Source organism: Malania oleifera, chromosome 7 (genome assembly GCF_029873635.1).
Source record: "Malania oleifera isolate guangnan ecotype guangnan chromosome 7, ASM2987363v1, whole genome shotgun sequence".
NCBI classification, from domain to species: Eukaryota; Viridiplantae; Streptophyta; class Magnoliopsida; order Santalales; family Ximeniaceae; genus Malania; species Malania oleifera.
In genome coordinates this window covers 98448403-98465110 of record NC_080423.1, presented here as the reverse complement: position 1 = coordinate 98465110, position 16708 = coordinate 98448403, and the positions used below count along the sequence as shown (strand labels likewise).

Below are 16708 nucleotides of genomic sequence, written 5' to 3'. Positions count from 1 at the left end.
ACTCACCAACCTCCCTCCTTGATTTTAATTTAAGATAAACTATGCATAAGTAACAATTATGATAAGTAATTATCTCATTTTGATACATTGATGCTGCGTTTAGGATAGAGAATTTCAAATTTTGAATTTAAGTTTGGATGAATAAGAATAAATTTCAATACAATTTCATATTACAAGATCTAAATTCGAGACCTCTCCAACCACAAGAAGATGAAATTTTTAATACTAAAAATTAATTATTTACTGGAAATGAGGACCGTGCATTATTTTGTAAATACACGCAGTCACGCCTGAGACCACTGCAGAGTCTCATCACAAAGCGCTTGTATTTAAAGCAGTCTCAGGTTTTAGGATGAGGTGAGCTATCACCGTTCATCCGTTATGTTTTCAGTTTCACCTAATAAGATCTTGTTTGATCATCTAATATGCCAAACTTGTTCAAGAAATGACAAATTTACTGCGGTAATTGCGTAAATGTGTACACGGTAATTCTTTTTGCAGTGAATATTACATATATTTTCTTTGAGCAGTAAGTATTACTTAATTGTTCAAGTCTAGTTGAGTAGGGATATAACTCAACCGGAACCAATTCAAACTTCCCTCCACATCTACAGCATACTTCCAAAGTAACAAAGAACCTTTAATAGAGATGCAACAATGATCGAGAATTCGAGGGTGAAATCACCTCCCTTACCGACCGCATCCTTTGAACATGTAAATAGTCAATAAAAAGACCCCGTTTTTTAGGCACTGAGAGACATAGAAACAACTGACGACAGCTTGAACTTGCGCGTTTTGCTGGAATCCTTGGGCTGAAATAGAGCCTCTGTACTTGATCGAACCGTAATCTCCTTCCATTCAGAAGCTGAAGCTCCTTCGCTACGATAATCACGAGGAGAGTACAAAACTTGGACCTTTGAATGGGCTGCATTTGATGGACAACGAAAAATATTATAATAATAATAATCATATACAGGAATGTAAACAACGACGTCCCCGCCCCTGCCCCCCAAAAAAGATATCTAGAATTAAATGCATATTCAAATCTGTTTTAATAGGCTGTTACATATCCCAGACCAAAATCACAGACTTAACATCTCAGCAATTCATTCGGAAATATTTATGACTGCAATACTGTGACAGCATATATTCTATGGTGAAAACAGAGAGACTTCCTCCGCAATCTTTTCTGTCGTTAAGGTGGAGAACTGAACCAAGAATTCTCTTTCTTCACCATCAATCGAATCACTGTTCGCGACCCAGGATCCTATTTTATCATCAATCCAATCACCGTTTATGTTTTTTCTTTTTCTTATCACTGAATACAATCCGTGTTGAAGTCAAATTCCAACTTGCGTAAGCAACATACCATATTAACCAAGCAACTGCTACATTTTTTCGTTCTCAGATTGAGGTACTTGTACTTTGATTTTAATTGGCTGCAAACCCAATATTTGATAACAAAAAAATCATAATGCTAGTTATCTATGGCCTGCGATCAAATTATAATATAAGTAACCACCATGCTTCACTTCATTATAGACTCGTCAACTCATTGTGGAACTGTAGTTTATCAACAGATTTTAAACATCAACCAAACCTAAAAAGCACTAAGTACAGATTGTTGAATGCAGCAGAGTGGCCACAAAAAATGAAAAGCTAGTAACTTGTTACTAGCTTGACACAATTAACAAACTAACATTGTAAACATCCACAAGAAATATCATGGGAAAGTTTGGAGTTTTTCTGTAAAAATGGCAGAGCAAGATTTATGCCTTTTAGGGACCAAGTATATACCACATCAAACCACACAAAAATAAATAAAATTTAAAAACATGGTGCATGCAAGATTTATGCCCTGTAGCTAAGGCATAAATCTACCTCTGCAAGTAGAATCAAATACATCGATCAGTTTCTGGTCAGTTATGTGTTCACTCATTCCACAGGGACAATTCATTTTTCACAAGGTCAAGTGGACCATGATTAATTTGTACTGTCATCAATTGGCTGGTTCATTATATAGAACTTGTGCCTGCTATCCTGCAGTCCAACCAGAAAAAAGGAGAGGTTCAAGAATATTTGATAATACTGACGCTGAGGTGACCTTGTTGACAGGTGTATAATTAACAAGGAATCTCAACAGCATTCATCTATTAATACCACACACAAGCCCATATTTCAATACAGAATGGACATGCTCTCTCCCTAGATTTCTTCAGTCTGTTTATGCCCTTTCTATTTGCACATACCTCTTGTATGACTGCACCTCCCACAATAATTTCCATCAATAACATGACTATCCATGCATGATAAATAGCAATGTCACACTGGGAATTAGAAATGTTGGTGGCTAAGGTAAAGGTGTTGCATTCAGCTTGTTATGTAGCTGATGCCCCTGATTAAATCGAAGAAAACTTCAGTGAACAGCAGAACAAATCTACTTTTTAATCCAAAAGCAAAAAGAATGCTTTGAGTGGAAAGAAGGAATCAGATCAAGAAATTGATGCATCCAGGAAAATCTATAGCAATATGTAAATGCTAAAATGGATGGACACAGAAACTAAGATAAAGATCAGACAAGATACAGGAATAGAGTCTAAAGTCCAAACTAACTCAGATACATTGCCACAGAAAATTTGGAAGAGTTCAATAAACTCATTGTCAGCACTTAATCCTATCAGACCCATCTTTATGGAACTTCTTTTTTTCTTAATAAAAAAGAAGAAGCTATATTAGATTGAAAGAAAGGAAGATACAACATGCAGGCACAAGTATTCCAAAAAAAAAAAAAAACAAGAAATCCCCAAAGGTAAAAAAATAAATAAAAACAAAAAACAGTAGTCAACCCCTTATCGAATAACAGTACACAAGGTCAACAAAGGAAACCCCTTTTCAAACCCTTCCCATCATAATTTACCGAGCTCTTCGCTAGTTCCCTTCATACCTTTGACTTTCGACTTTTGCCACCATCCATGCGCACTTCATTTCCTCCAAAATCAGTCAAATTCAATCCCATTTTATACAAAAGTTTTTGAGCTTCTAAGTCTTTCTTAGGAACCTCCTCCATGAGTGTAGGCAAAATTCCATCCCTTCGCTGTAAATTGTTAACCAGATCATCATTCTCCAAGATAGAAACTCCCTCAAGTCCTTCCAATGGGGGTGGATGAACATAAGATAAATCCCTCATCTCTTCACAAGAATCTGAAACATACAAATATTGTTCTCGAATCTCATCCAACAGCCCCCTACAACAATCAAACTCACTAATGTCATCCTTTCTGAATCATAGAAGCTCCCCCATTTCTTTTCCTCTTTTTCTTTACTTACCCATTACTACATCCAGCCTCCTCCTTAGCAATCTTCCACCATACCAAGCTCTCCTTTCGAATCTCTTTTTAGTAACCTTGCCACTGATTCACCAGATTTTTCTCTCGTCTTCAAAGACCTTCCTCATTTCAGCACCCATACAAGCCCACCCTCCAACGAGCATAAACCTCATTTCCTTCAAATTTGTGATAATTAAAAACATTCAGACTTCCTCCCCCCAGAGCAACTTATAATTTTTTAGTCTTTTCCATGTCACTTTCTAATACCTCAAAACTTGTTGCATTTTTAACACCACAATCTTGCTCCAAATCTTCTCTGCTGCTAATCTGAGTTTATTGAAGATCTTGATCAATTGGACCCAAAAGTTGGAAATCTGTAGAATGGGAATGTATTGTACTATCAAAAGGCACGGTGTCTTCCTCCCCAATTCTTGGCTTCTGGGTTCTAGGAACAGTGTTTTGGGCCTGCCCATTTTTTGGTATCCAGCAAGGAAGTACCTAAATCACTATTATCCAAGAGATAAGGTTGACTACCACCTTGGCCCATCTGCATGAAGCTCAAAGGATCAGAATCTCCTTTAGAGGCCACTTCAGACTTTCCAAAAATAACTGGCCCAGTTTATTAAAAAAAGATTTACCCTTTTTTCTATTATTTAGCCAGGCCCAAAACCAGAAAAATACCTCCCAGCCCATTCCCTTTTGCACTCTCCTTCCTGAATACAGCCCTAACTGCATCCGAGAATACCGCTCCTGCTGAAACCCTAGCTTCCTTGTCACTCTGATCAAGCAATTCCGGTTGGTCTGCGATGGGTACTGACTTCGAAAACCCAGGTTCCTTCAACTGCATCACACCTCCACACCAACAACACCAATCTTCTCTCCCAACAACCATACCCTGATTTCCAGAGCAAGATTGACCACCACAACCCACACCTTTGCCCTTTTTACCTCCCAGCACCACCTGACTCCACGACTGGGGGCAAGATGAGTCATCTGCAACTACAGCCTCAGATTCCTTCCAATTTCCTTTGCAATCTTGCAGAAGTCACTTGCAGAAGTATATTACTATTCCTTCTTTTGGCATCTACGCTAGCACTTTCAGGCCTTCAACTAGCAAGATCCTAGTTCACTGTCATCACTAAAGACAAAGGACTTGTTAAAACAACTGATTACCTTGACACCCCCATCCACCTGCATGAAATTTGTGCGGATGCTTCCCACCTTCTTTCACTTAGAGGGAGCCGAAGACAAGGGTACGCTTTTTTGTTATTTAGTATTTCCTTCACTTAACACTTGGACAAACACTCATACACGAGCCTATGTAGCCATTTGTTTTGGCTGAGCCAAAAACTGATGTAGTAATGTACCTGTTTCTTGGGGTGTCAATAAATGCCTTTCCCAACTTTGGGTGGGCAAGCTGCCATGTCTGACACCTAATGTCTTTGTTGAAGCACGAAATTCATTGTCAATTCTGACCCAGCACTTAAATCAACTTTTTTTTTTACCCTAACGTAAAATATGAAACTCACTAGAAGTTGATGTAGAACTTCAAGTCTTCAACAACCAAACGATTCAGCTAAACTCAATAGCCTCACTCAGACCAATGATCAACTACAAAAATTCCCCTCATTCTAGTTTGCTTTTGGGCTGTATCTACAATCAAGATTCATTATGTAAGCATCTCTTTCTAGTTTCTACAGCCTCCAATTCCATAAATATTCTTTAAGGCCTCCATTTTTAGTGACATCGTCATCTTGTAATTATTTACAAGCAAAAGCAACACAAAGAAAGAGACAACCAGATGTCCAGAAAAAGTAAGAAGTGACCAAAAAATTCCAATTACAACTCATTCAGTTAGAAACCTCCTCTAAAACATCAAAATAGTGGCCCACCTGGTAAGTTCACTTGTGAGTTGCCTGAGCCCTATCAACAGGAATGGGAAAAACAGATTCCAAGGAATCAAAAAATGGAATATATATCCATCCTACAGATTACACTAACCAAAAATACAGTATTTTGTTTTGATTCAAACGGCAGCCACACATGCAAGAAAAAATAGCAGATGGTATAAATTTAGCGACACTTTTCCCACAGGATTTGTTGCAACAGTATAAATTTAGCAACACTCTTCCCACAGGATTTGCTGCAGGAAGGGCATAATGTGCAACTTCAAGTTGTCAATTATATCCTTTTATGGAAATGGCTTGAATACTCTCACAGAAAACCAACACCAAAAGCTGAAGGATATAGATTTCCATGGGGTAACAAGCGCATATCCCTTGGACCTGTACTTAAATTGTAGCCAAAACTAGAAGAACTTCCCTTGATAATCACTTCAATTTAGTCAACAACTCACCAAGAACCCTGTGGGGGGTGTTGGGAAAGAAGCCACACAGTCCAAGCATAAGCGAGTCCCGCTAGCATCAAATAAGGACAGGAAACCCTACCAAGGGATTCTCTAAAAAGGCCTACCAACCTTCTACAGCTTTAGTTTCCTAAAGAGCATCCATCAAAATAAACTCAACCCTACCAACAGAGGAAAGATTCCACATACACAAAAGCTTCCTTCTACTAACACATTATAACAGATGAGGCCTGCTACATAAATTCAACAGATTTGGAATTTTTGGGCAGTTTTTTGCCTTTTTTTTTTATTTTTCAGGATTTTTAAAATTTCCCTACGGCAGTGTCACAAAATAGATTAAATGGTTTTATTTACTAGGTAATAAGTATGCTAGTAGTATTTAGGTTTCTCAATTTTTATTTGCTTGTTTTTTTCCCCAGGAATATTGAGTCATTAAATTCCAAGGCTTTGTAATGGACTAGCAGTTTCGGTTGGATTATATTGAATGAGGATTTTTTCCTTAGGAGGAAAATGAAAAAGAAGAAGAAGAATGCGATTTGGAGTCACCACCAACCAACTTCCAATATGCTGACTTCTGCAAATAGAAGTAAATAAGACTCCAAAAGGTCTAGTACCTATAAATTTTGGTAACAGGACCCACTTATGTGTGGGAAAGTTGTGTCCCAAAGTTTTATGAAAATGAGAGTCATGTGCGAACTAGGCACTTAAATGTGAAACACTTTTTTTTTTTTATGTTTGGGGGATTATTGAATGATAAAAGATAAGAATGTGGCAAAGAAAGTTACCTTCTAGTAAAAATGAGTGAGGTTAATTTTTCTTTGGGCCCCTACTTTTCTCAAGGTTTGTGTTTATGGATTAAGAAAAATCTCAAGCTTAGAGTCCCTTGTGTTTGGTAAACAATTTTAACAAAAGACTTCATAAAATTCATTTTTTGAAGTTGCCCCTTGATAAAAGTGGAGAAATATTTGACTTTTCTCGAGGGTCCTTTTTAGAAGATGAGGGTCAACCTTTTTAAGGGATTGATTATTGATTCATTCATGAACCATTTTTAAAACCAAAAACAAAACCACACAATAGCTTTAAACAAAAAATTTATAAAACAAACAAGATTACTTGACTTGATGTTGGAAAATAAGGCAAACATAGCATAAATTGAGGCAATTGGTGGGATTCTAAACCAAATAGAAGAGGATCTTTCATAAACACCTTCTTGCTACCAAATTTGATTTCTTATAATCTTCAAAGAATGTTTCACCTTCCCAAGGTTAAACAAATGTAGGAACAAAACCAAAACCTAAGTCTTCTTAAGGATAACACTTACTCAATTTGAACAACTTGCACAAAAAGGTCAATAACTTCCTCCACAGAATGTACCACCATTGGAAACTAGTCTTACGAAGGTTCAGAATGATAGTTTGTGGGTTACACAGTTACAATTAAATGAGCTCACACTATAAGCCCAATGGTGGGTCTCAAAACTGGCCCTGAGAGGTTCAGTCCACAGTAACAGTTTGGATGAACTTGAGTATACCCTTAATCTTGAGATGATGCACATCTGAAATCAACCAAAATTAAACTTCCAAAGATTTTATTTTTTAATAAGTAAAGGAAACTTTATTGAAGAGGCATCAAGGGGATGCCAGCCCATGGTACACTAAATCAAGCAACCTGAAGGGTGTTACACAAATCAAAGATTACATCAAAGTCATTAATAACAATCTTACTATGCCATCCATTGACCACATTAAACCAGTGTTCTTTGTTGATTTGGATTGTTGAGGATGAATCACTGAACACAAACATATTCCTCTCTTCCCAAATGCACTAAAGAATTGCAAAGGGAATGAGGGACATAACCTATCTCTTCACCTTTGTGGCCTGAATCCCTTTCCAGACCCAGAGTTCCCCTCCCACTGAGTTAGGGATAACCCACCTTTGTCGATCAGAGTCAGCACCATATTCCAGAGATTCCTTGTCCAAGCACAGTGAAGGAGGATGTGCTCAACTGATTCTGCATCAACCATGCAAAGGGCACATCTATTGGAAACTCACAGACCCCTTCTCTGCAAATTATCCATGGTCAATGTCTTACCATGGGTTGCCTCCCAAGCAAGGAAGGCAACTTTTTTGGGAGCTGATGTCTTCCAAATTTGAGTCCAAGGGAAAATAAAGTTGCTTGACACCAAAGGGAAGGGCTTCATGTAGAAGGATCTAACAGAGAAAGCCCCCTTCACATCCACGGTCCAAATAGGAAGATCTGTGTTATTATGGTGTTGGAGGCTGTAAAGGAAGCTGCAGAAATCTGTGAGTTGGTTGAGTTCCCAATCATCCAAATTTCTAAGGAAGGGGATGTTCCAAAAGAGCCCTTGATCTGAAGTTTGAAGGAGTTGACTGACACGGGCATCAATATCACATGCCAAGCTATAGATGGCTGGAATAAGACACTAACAGCTCATTTGGTTCAGCGAAATAGCTATTCATTGGAATAAGATGGAATATAGTTTAAATTTCAGGAATCAAGGGAATAGTTATTCCTTATATATTCCTAATTATTTCATTCAACATGTAATAAGAATTAAGAATCCCCATGATGAAATTTGGGAATATAGTTATTCCTTGTCTATTCCTTATTATGGACTCGTAAAATGTTTCACATTATTATTTTCTTTATACTAATAATACAAGTTCTTGTATAACTAATGGCAACTAACCTACTAAAACTAATCTATCCTGGGAATAGGCATTCCGCAAACCAAACGTAAGAGCTGCTTGATTGCACCATGAGTCATGCCAAAAATAAATGTTGTCCCCCCTCCCCACTTGAAACCTAATATAGCAAGCAAAATCATTCCAGCCTTTCTTGATGAAATTCTACAGCCCTACACCATTAGGTCCTCTATTAGGCTGGGAGATCCAATCATTATGTTGAAGCCCATATTTCACAGCAATGATTCCCCACCAAAGGTGATCTTTCTCAATCATGAATCTCCGTAACCATTTCTCTAACAAGGCTTTATTGAAAATGTAGATGGACTTCAAAACCAAGCCTCCTAAATGAAAAGGATTTTCACCATGCACCGTTTGACAAGGTGAAATTTGAATTCTGCCCCGAAGCTCCCCAAAAGAAATCTCCTTTGAAGTCCTTCAAGTCTCTTGGCAACAGAAGTTGGAAGGGGAAGGAGAGACATGAAGTAAACAGGGAGATTTGTCAAGGTGCTTTTGATGAGAGTGGGTCTGCCACCTTTTGATAAGTAATTCCTTTTCCATCCAGCCAGCCTTTTTCAAATTTTTCAATGATGCAATCCCACACTCCTTTGTCTTTGAATTTGGAGTCAAGAAATAGCCCAAGGTAGTTAATAGGGAAAGCACCCATTTTGCAGCCCAGAAGACCAGCAAAGAGAGGCCCGTCAACATTTTCTCCAATCGGAATGATTTCACTTTATCCAAGGTTAACTTTTAAACTTGAAACCACTCCAAAGCCAAGATACACCTCAGATTCAGAATGTGGATGATCATCATCACAAAAAATGATGGTTTCATCAGCCAGCAGGAGATGTGTGACCTCCTAGAGCAACCCTTCTCCGGTAGCTTTAATCAACATAAGGCTCAACACCTCCATCATTACAATGAACAAAAAGGAGGATAGAGGGTCCCCTTGTCTCAAACCTTTGAAGGAGCTAAAGAAATTGACGGGTCACCCATTGATTAACACAAAGAAGCTTTGTGTGTTGATGCAATGGCATGTTATCTGTAGCTAGCCAGAAGGGTGAGGAAATGGTGAATGATCAAATTCTAGTCAAAGAGTTTCATGTACTCTCTCCATGTGCACCTCTTGATCGAGTGGAAATAACTTTCCCTACAAAATGAGTCAAATTGCACAACTATCACCATTTGAAAGTTTACTTCTTGATCTTACAAATGACATATTTTGAGGCTTTGAGCTTCCAAATTCAAAGAAATTAATTTAATGCAAGACCATAAAATGACATGATTAAATACCATTTCTAAACAACTATTTGTTTTATAAAAAGGATCCTTTAACCTCATCACCTCATGTGCTATAATGATTTAACGGGTATTATAATGCATAAAATGATAACGTTGAAGTCATAAGATATGGAGAAGAAGGTTCAGCAAAGAAGATAAAGAAAAGACGCAAAATTGTTTCTTGAAATAGTAAAGGTGAGGTGACACACTTTTCCCTTCGATTTTTTTCTCTTCCTCTTAATTTTTCACCTTCCCTTGGGTAGAAAATTGAGGTTCACAGTGGATCCTTCTTTCTCTTTCTCTTGATTAATAAAATGAAAAATTAATGTTCTTCATACATAAAAAATGAAATTGGAAAGAGTGAAAGAGTGAGAGTTTTAAGCATATGATTATATGAAAAAATTCACTTTCCCTACTCAATCTTTCTGGCATTTTCATTTTTCCCTCCATTTTTTGCGAGGCTGAGAGGGGGCGGGTGTTGGGAAAAAAGAAGTACAAGGGAGAACAAGGGACAAAATAGTAAGAGAATACCCTTGCATGCAGAAATTATATTCACGCTTGGCATTTGGATCAAAGTTCTTAGGTGACGTTCCTTCCCCCCCCCCCCCTCTCTCTCTCTCTCTCTCTCTCTAGGAATTGAGGCAATAGTTATGAAGTAACATTGGTAGTGGGGTGAAAGGCCTGACTTTCACTTTGATTTGATGGCACTAGTTAAGGTTGTTGCTAAGCTACACTCGTTGAAGAATGAGCACATTATAGAATATTGGGCATATGTGGGCATATGGTGGTATATGGAAGTTGAACAGAAAAATTATCAAACGTGTGTTCCCTTTCTTTGCCTTATTTCTTACCACAAACCAACCAAACTACTTCTCCTCCAGATTAAATAACCACAAAGCAAGCAATTGTTAAGCTTCCATGTCCTTCCCCTTCTCTGTTACAGCACCAGGAGGGGTAGGCAAAATGCCACTCCACTTTTGCGGTTAGTTATAAGGTGTACAAAATTACTAAAAAACCAAAAAACGAACCAAATGCAAATCATTTTCCATTTTGGATCAGCTTTCAGCGTCGATTTTTAATTTTTTTAAAAATTTGTTTTTGGTTTCAGTTTCAATTTTAGAAGAATACCAAATCAAGAAAACCAAAATATAAATGTTATTTTACATTTTTCTGCTTATATATTTATATAATCATAATTTACTTATATTTTTATTCCATGAAGAATTTTCGTCTATTTTTAGATTTACTACTTTAAATTTCGCTTGTAATTGAAGTGTAGAATCACAATTTATGAGGATGGATGGGGTTTCTATAGAAGAGGGGAGCGCCCCCCACCCCCACCCCCCCACCCCAAAAAATATATATATATATATATATATATATACATATATATCTTTTGCAGATGTGGAACAAGGGAGGGCTGTTCCTCACCCCCCACCCCCCCCTCCCTGGCCCAATGCAGCCTCCTGCTCCTCCTCCTCTTGCAGCCTGCACCAATTGCTGTCTTGCATTTGTTCCACATCAAGCAAGGGAAGAATGCTTCCAACCCACCCCCATGGGCCTCAGCGCAGCTACAGTCGAGTGGACCATATGAAGTATACCTCACATGAACCCAATACTTCTTACTTACAGGGTATACAGGTGAAGCTGGTGAGCTCAACAAGTATGCATCACATGGACCAACCGTCAGGTGTCAGGGGGAGGCAAATAAAAAAATTAAAAATAATCAATTGTCAAACCAACGGTTTAGTTTTTTCAACCTACTGGTTTTCAGCTCAGTTTTGGTTTAAATCCTTTTTTTAAAAAAATGGTTACTTCAGTTCCGTCATCAGTTTTATATGAAACTGAACCAATAACACCCCCAGTTAGTAACCACTTTTATCCACCCCATCATCCTCAGAAATAGGGATACCATTCAAACCTTCTAATGGATTTGCTAACACATGAGAAATATCATTGAGCAGATTAGAAAGACTCCAATATGTACCCATAACGTTCAAAAAAATAATCCACTAATAATCCCCCTCAGACTATTCACCATCCAAATCACTTGTCATTAGATTCATCACCCCATATCGTTTGAGCTCTTTATTCATCTCCCTCATTAGCATTCTCATCCAATCCCACACAAGTTCACCTTCAAAATTACTCTCATCATCAGACACATCACCCCATTAACCTTCTCATCTGATGCAACTCAGATCAGCCAGGGTCCCCACAATAGAAAAATGCATCATCTCACTTCAAATTTTTTCAGTCGCAGATCAGAATTAAGTCAATTCCCTGAAGACTCAATTCCCTCCATAAGTAGCTCCATAAGGAGCAGATTTTCGCCCACCATGGAACGGCTTATTTCCATAATGACCACTTAATTTGTCAATATCATCCTGGTGTTGTTCCTGACCCCTCTTTCCCTCTGCTAAAGAACTATTATTCACACTAGCAAGATAAGACGACACAATCCATTTTTACATCTTTAGAAGCCAATGAATTTTCTGCTTTATCCGCCTCTAAATTGATGATATTATACTGATTCCTGTCTTCTAAAGCAGCAACCCCAAATAACCCCAGACATTGATGGGATTTCTGACCATTAATCCCACACCACCACTGAGCTGTGATTGATCCTACAGGAAAGGTGCCCTTCGCTGAAAAAAAGGAGGAAGCTACATGACGAAAACACAGCTGCTGCAATTGCATCAACCCTACTAGCAGAACACCATCATCCCCCCCCCCCCCCAAACATCCCAAATCATTCTTAATACCTATTTTATAACCCTGACCCTTTTTTATTAACCCTATCATCACAGGTCTGCTGTAAAGATGCTCCTTCATAATAGGCTTTTACTGAGTCCTGTTGGGCCTGAGCAGAACCTTGTTCCCTGTTAGAAGTTTTGAGTACTTTATGGTTGATGGGACTCAGTTGAAAAAATGAGTTACCTCATTCATCAATTGGCCCAAATTAAAAGGAAAAGATAGCTGCCGACCATCTTTCTCTCTGAGGACCTGAATATTGCAAGATGACAACAAAAAATGACCACAATTGAAACAAAGATCACCATTCTTAAAAGATTATGGATGAAGCACTATCTTCACTACACCATTCCACAGCTTCCAACCAACTCTCACCTTCACATCTAACCAAACACAAACCTTCACCAGACTCCTAACCTTCACCAAACCTACAACGGAATCCAAAGCCACCACAAATCTATCCATAGAGAACCCTCACTCTCCTGAGGAAAAAAATAAAAAAATAAAAAAATAAAAATAAAAAAAGCTAATACCCTCTTCCCTTTGAACTCCACCTCAGCTCCAAATACTTTCCACTTTGTGTTGCCCGGAGCACCACCCAATACCAAAATTTCCCAAATTTCTTCGAGGAGAAAATCACTCCAAATGCCCAAAAGCCAATAAAAGATCAAAACTTGCCCCTGATCTAGATGTTATCCAACAAAAACCCTCCACCATAATGTTCAGTAGTAAGCTGAGAGGGTAAGGGGAGAGACAAATGAGAATGGAAATCATGTTACTCCCTAAAACAACAATAAGGGAAGACTTCTGTGGAACTTATTGAACATCGTGTGTAAGTTGTTCATATTGGTTTTGGTTTTGTGTTATCCTTTCATAAGAGGTACCCTATTCCTAATAGATGCCTTCTAAGAGATGTCTCCTCTCATGAAAGGGTGTTTCTATGATTATCTATATAGGGAGATCGTGTTTATATGCTTTGTCGCAACGTCCTGGAGAAAGGTTTGGAATTACGAGAAATAATAATATTGAAAGTTCAATGGAGTTGCCACTAACCTATTATTTACCTAGGTGCGGTTAGTTCACTTATTACTACACGTTAATTGGTCTCTAGACTAATCCCAAAGCTAATGAACCAGTAATCACAATCTACATTTACCAGAGTTGAGATCGAAAGTTTAGTTATGCGAGAGGAATGTACTAGCACCCCTTAGACACCCCGTTCTACAAACAGTACCTAATTAACCATAAATTATCCCTAAAATGAATCTAATGGTCTTTAATTAGCTCTTTTAAAAAAATAAATAAATTTTAAAATTTTAAAAGAAAATGTAAAATAAACTACGACTTAAGAATGTCTAATAAGACCTCCAAAAGGGATCTTATTAGATATACCTCCCCCATAACTAATATAGGTGATATCTGAAATACCTCCTTTATTAATCATTGGGACGGACAAACACAAAAATAAAATATATACAGATAATAATTAAACAAATTCATAAAATTTGATCAAAAAGAGTCTTTAAAACATTCCTAGATTTTTTTCGAAAAAGTTTTGAAATTTTTATGAGAATTTTCCAACATTTTTCTACAGTTTTCTGGGATTTTAAAAGATTGTTTCCTTCAGTTTTGATATTTTTTCCATTTTTTTGTTATCCGAGTCAAAATAACTCAAATATTTTTTATTTATTTTTTATGATTTCTTAAATATTTTTCTGATTCTTTTATTTTTCCTAACTTTTAAAAATTAAAAATCAATTTCAAAATTAAATAAACTGAACCATGGTTCGGAAGAGTCAGACCGGTTCAACCGATCTGAATCAAGTCAACGGGTCAACTCGGGTTGACCCGAGTCAAACCGATTTGACTCGATTGGAGAAGGGTGGCCACATGTTAGCCAGCGGTGGCGACATATGGCACTGCTTATTATTTTCTATTATTTTTTTGAATTTTTTGTAGCAGGATAACATTAGCATGACGTCACCTGCCACGTGGCAAGTCCTGGTTAACCCCGAGAATTTTGACACGTATTGTTGACGTGGCAGCAATCCGACCGTCTAGAGAAAACACGGATTGGACGGCCAGGATCGCGCCACGTCGCTCCCCGAACACTTGATCCTGAGCATGCCACATATCCCACTAATATTTTTTTTTAAAAAATTGATACAAAAACTTTTTTTCACTTTCTTTTCTTTCTTTCTTCCTCACTATCTCTCACTGTTTCCGTCTTCTTGTCCTCTCTCTCTCACTTCACTTTCTCTTTGATCTGTTCTCTTTCACCTCTCCTAGCTCTCTTTTCTTCAATCTCACTCCTCTCTCTCTCTCTCCTCTTCTTTGTTCCTCTCTCTTTCTTTCTTTCGTTTTTTTCTCTTTCTATGCTCTCTCTTTCTCTTTCTTCCATTCTTCTTTCTCTGTTTCCGATCCCTCTTTCTCTCTCTTTTCTTTAATCTTTCTCTTTTATGATTTTGTTTTGTTTTTTTTATCCTTGTTTTCTTTATTTTTGCAGATTGATCTATGAAGACTAGCCTACCAACTTCTACAGATAAACTTTTTTATTTTACATTTTTGTGCATTTTTCTGAAGTTTGTTTTGAGAATTGGTTGGCTGTTGTTGTGGATTTTCTTAGAGTCCAAACAGGGAAGATTAAGGTTTTGGTTAAACCAGGTTAGATTTGACTTCATGCTTGAGTTAAGGTTGGGTTGGGCTCGATTGGGTTCAAACCAGGGTAGGCTGATTCAGGGCTTAGGTTCGTTAAGTCTTTGGGCTGAGGTTAGTTTTAGCTGACCCAAGTCCACATTTACTTGGGTCCAAGTGTTTCGGTCAAACCCAGGGCATTGGATCCAAGTTTGGGTATTCGGATTGGTTGGCTTGGTCACGGGTCAAGTTGACCCAGATCCGAGTCGGATCTGGGGCACTCGAATTCGGGTTATTAGATCTAGATGTGGATATGGGAATACGGCTTTTAATCCGGAAATGGGTATTTGGGTCTAGCTTTAAGATCTAAGTAAATATCCAAATCTATCTTAGAACTTTCCTTTTAGATCAATCTGGATTAAAATTTCTGCTTATATTCAAATCACAAAATTTTGAATTTAAAATTCTACAATTTTAATTATCCAAATCAAAACAGAACTAAAAAAAAAAATTAAGGGAACCAACCTTTGTCTTCTAACTCCTCCAACCTTTAAGTCTACTGCTTTGAATCTCCATTGCCAACTCCTCTAGTGCTTCTACCCTTTAGCCTGCCTCCAACTTTGTCTTCGACTCTTCGAACCTTAAGTTCCTACAATACTCCCAAATTTGCTCTCTTATTCTTTCAGTTAGCAATTCCTTCTCAAAGTTATCAATAAACATTCTTTTCTTTACTCTCTCTGGATCTCAATTTTTGTGTGTCCTCCTTCCCTTAGAAGCCCACTATTTATTGGTTTGGGAGATAAATTCAATCAATTCTTATTTGATCAATCAGAATTTAACTGATCAATCAGAATTAAATTGAATTGATTAATTTATGCTTGCATTAAACTACAATTTCACTCGCATGTTACTTATGCAAATTCCCACATGTCTAATTTCTATTTTTCCCTTTTGTGCTTGCAAATTTAAAGATGAAGATGCTGGCCCACCATTTTTTTTTTTCCTTTTCTATTTTTTTTTAAAAAATTTTAATTTAAAACTTTATTTTCCATATATTTTTTATTTTCCTATATTTTCTCACTTTATTGTATCAATAAATTTTGCCCAATTTGTGTTATATAAGCCCAGGACAAAATGGGGTGTCTACATTCTTAAGACAGAAGAACATAACAATGACATCATATCTTCTCTCTCACACGCACATATAGACGCACATCTTCTTCCTCTACTTTAGAGAAATCCGAAGACTCCTCAAAATTATCCTTGTTTTAATCTAACAGTTTTATCCTTAATTTTCAAAATTTTCTTTTAAGCACTAGCTCTTTCCATAGGAGATACCCGTTTACTCACTAAAAGGCTTGTTCCAAGAAGTGAATGTTAAGAGTTATGCCCTTCTACTTATTACACATGCACAGCATGTGACTCTTTACTAGTTCTAATAAAAGAGTGGGCAACTTCAAAAAATTATGAAGGAATTTCTCAAAACTGTTCACCAAACACAAAAAAACTCAACTTAGGGTTTTGTTGAATCCACAAGCACAAGTCTTTAGACACAAGTAATGATGCCAAAGCAAACTTAAACTCAATCTCATTTATTACCAAAAAGGCAAAAAGTAATTTCGATGTCATACCCTTATCTTTT

General features: G+C 37.4%; 1 protein-coding gene across 1 annotated transcript in view; it reads right to left on the bottom strand.

Annotated features, from left to right (window-relative positions):
* Positions 1 to 434: 434 nt before the first annotated feature.
* The window catches only part of LOC131159298 (uncharacterized), a 41273-nt gene continuing 24999 nt past the window's right edge, over positions 435 to 16708 (bottom strand). The window contains exon 7 of the mRNA XM_058114065.1: positions 435 to 925. Coding sequence (XP_057970048.1) covers positions 744 to 925 — 182 coding nt within the window. The 3' untranslated portion in view covers positions 435 to 743. The remainder of the gene's footprint in view (positions 926 to 16708) is intronic.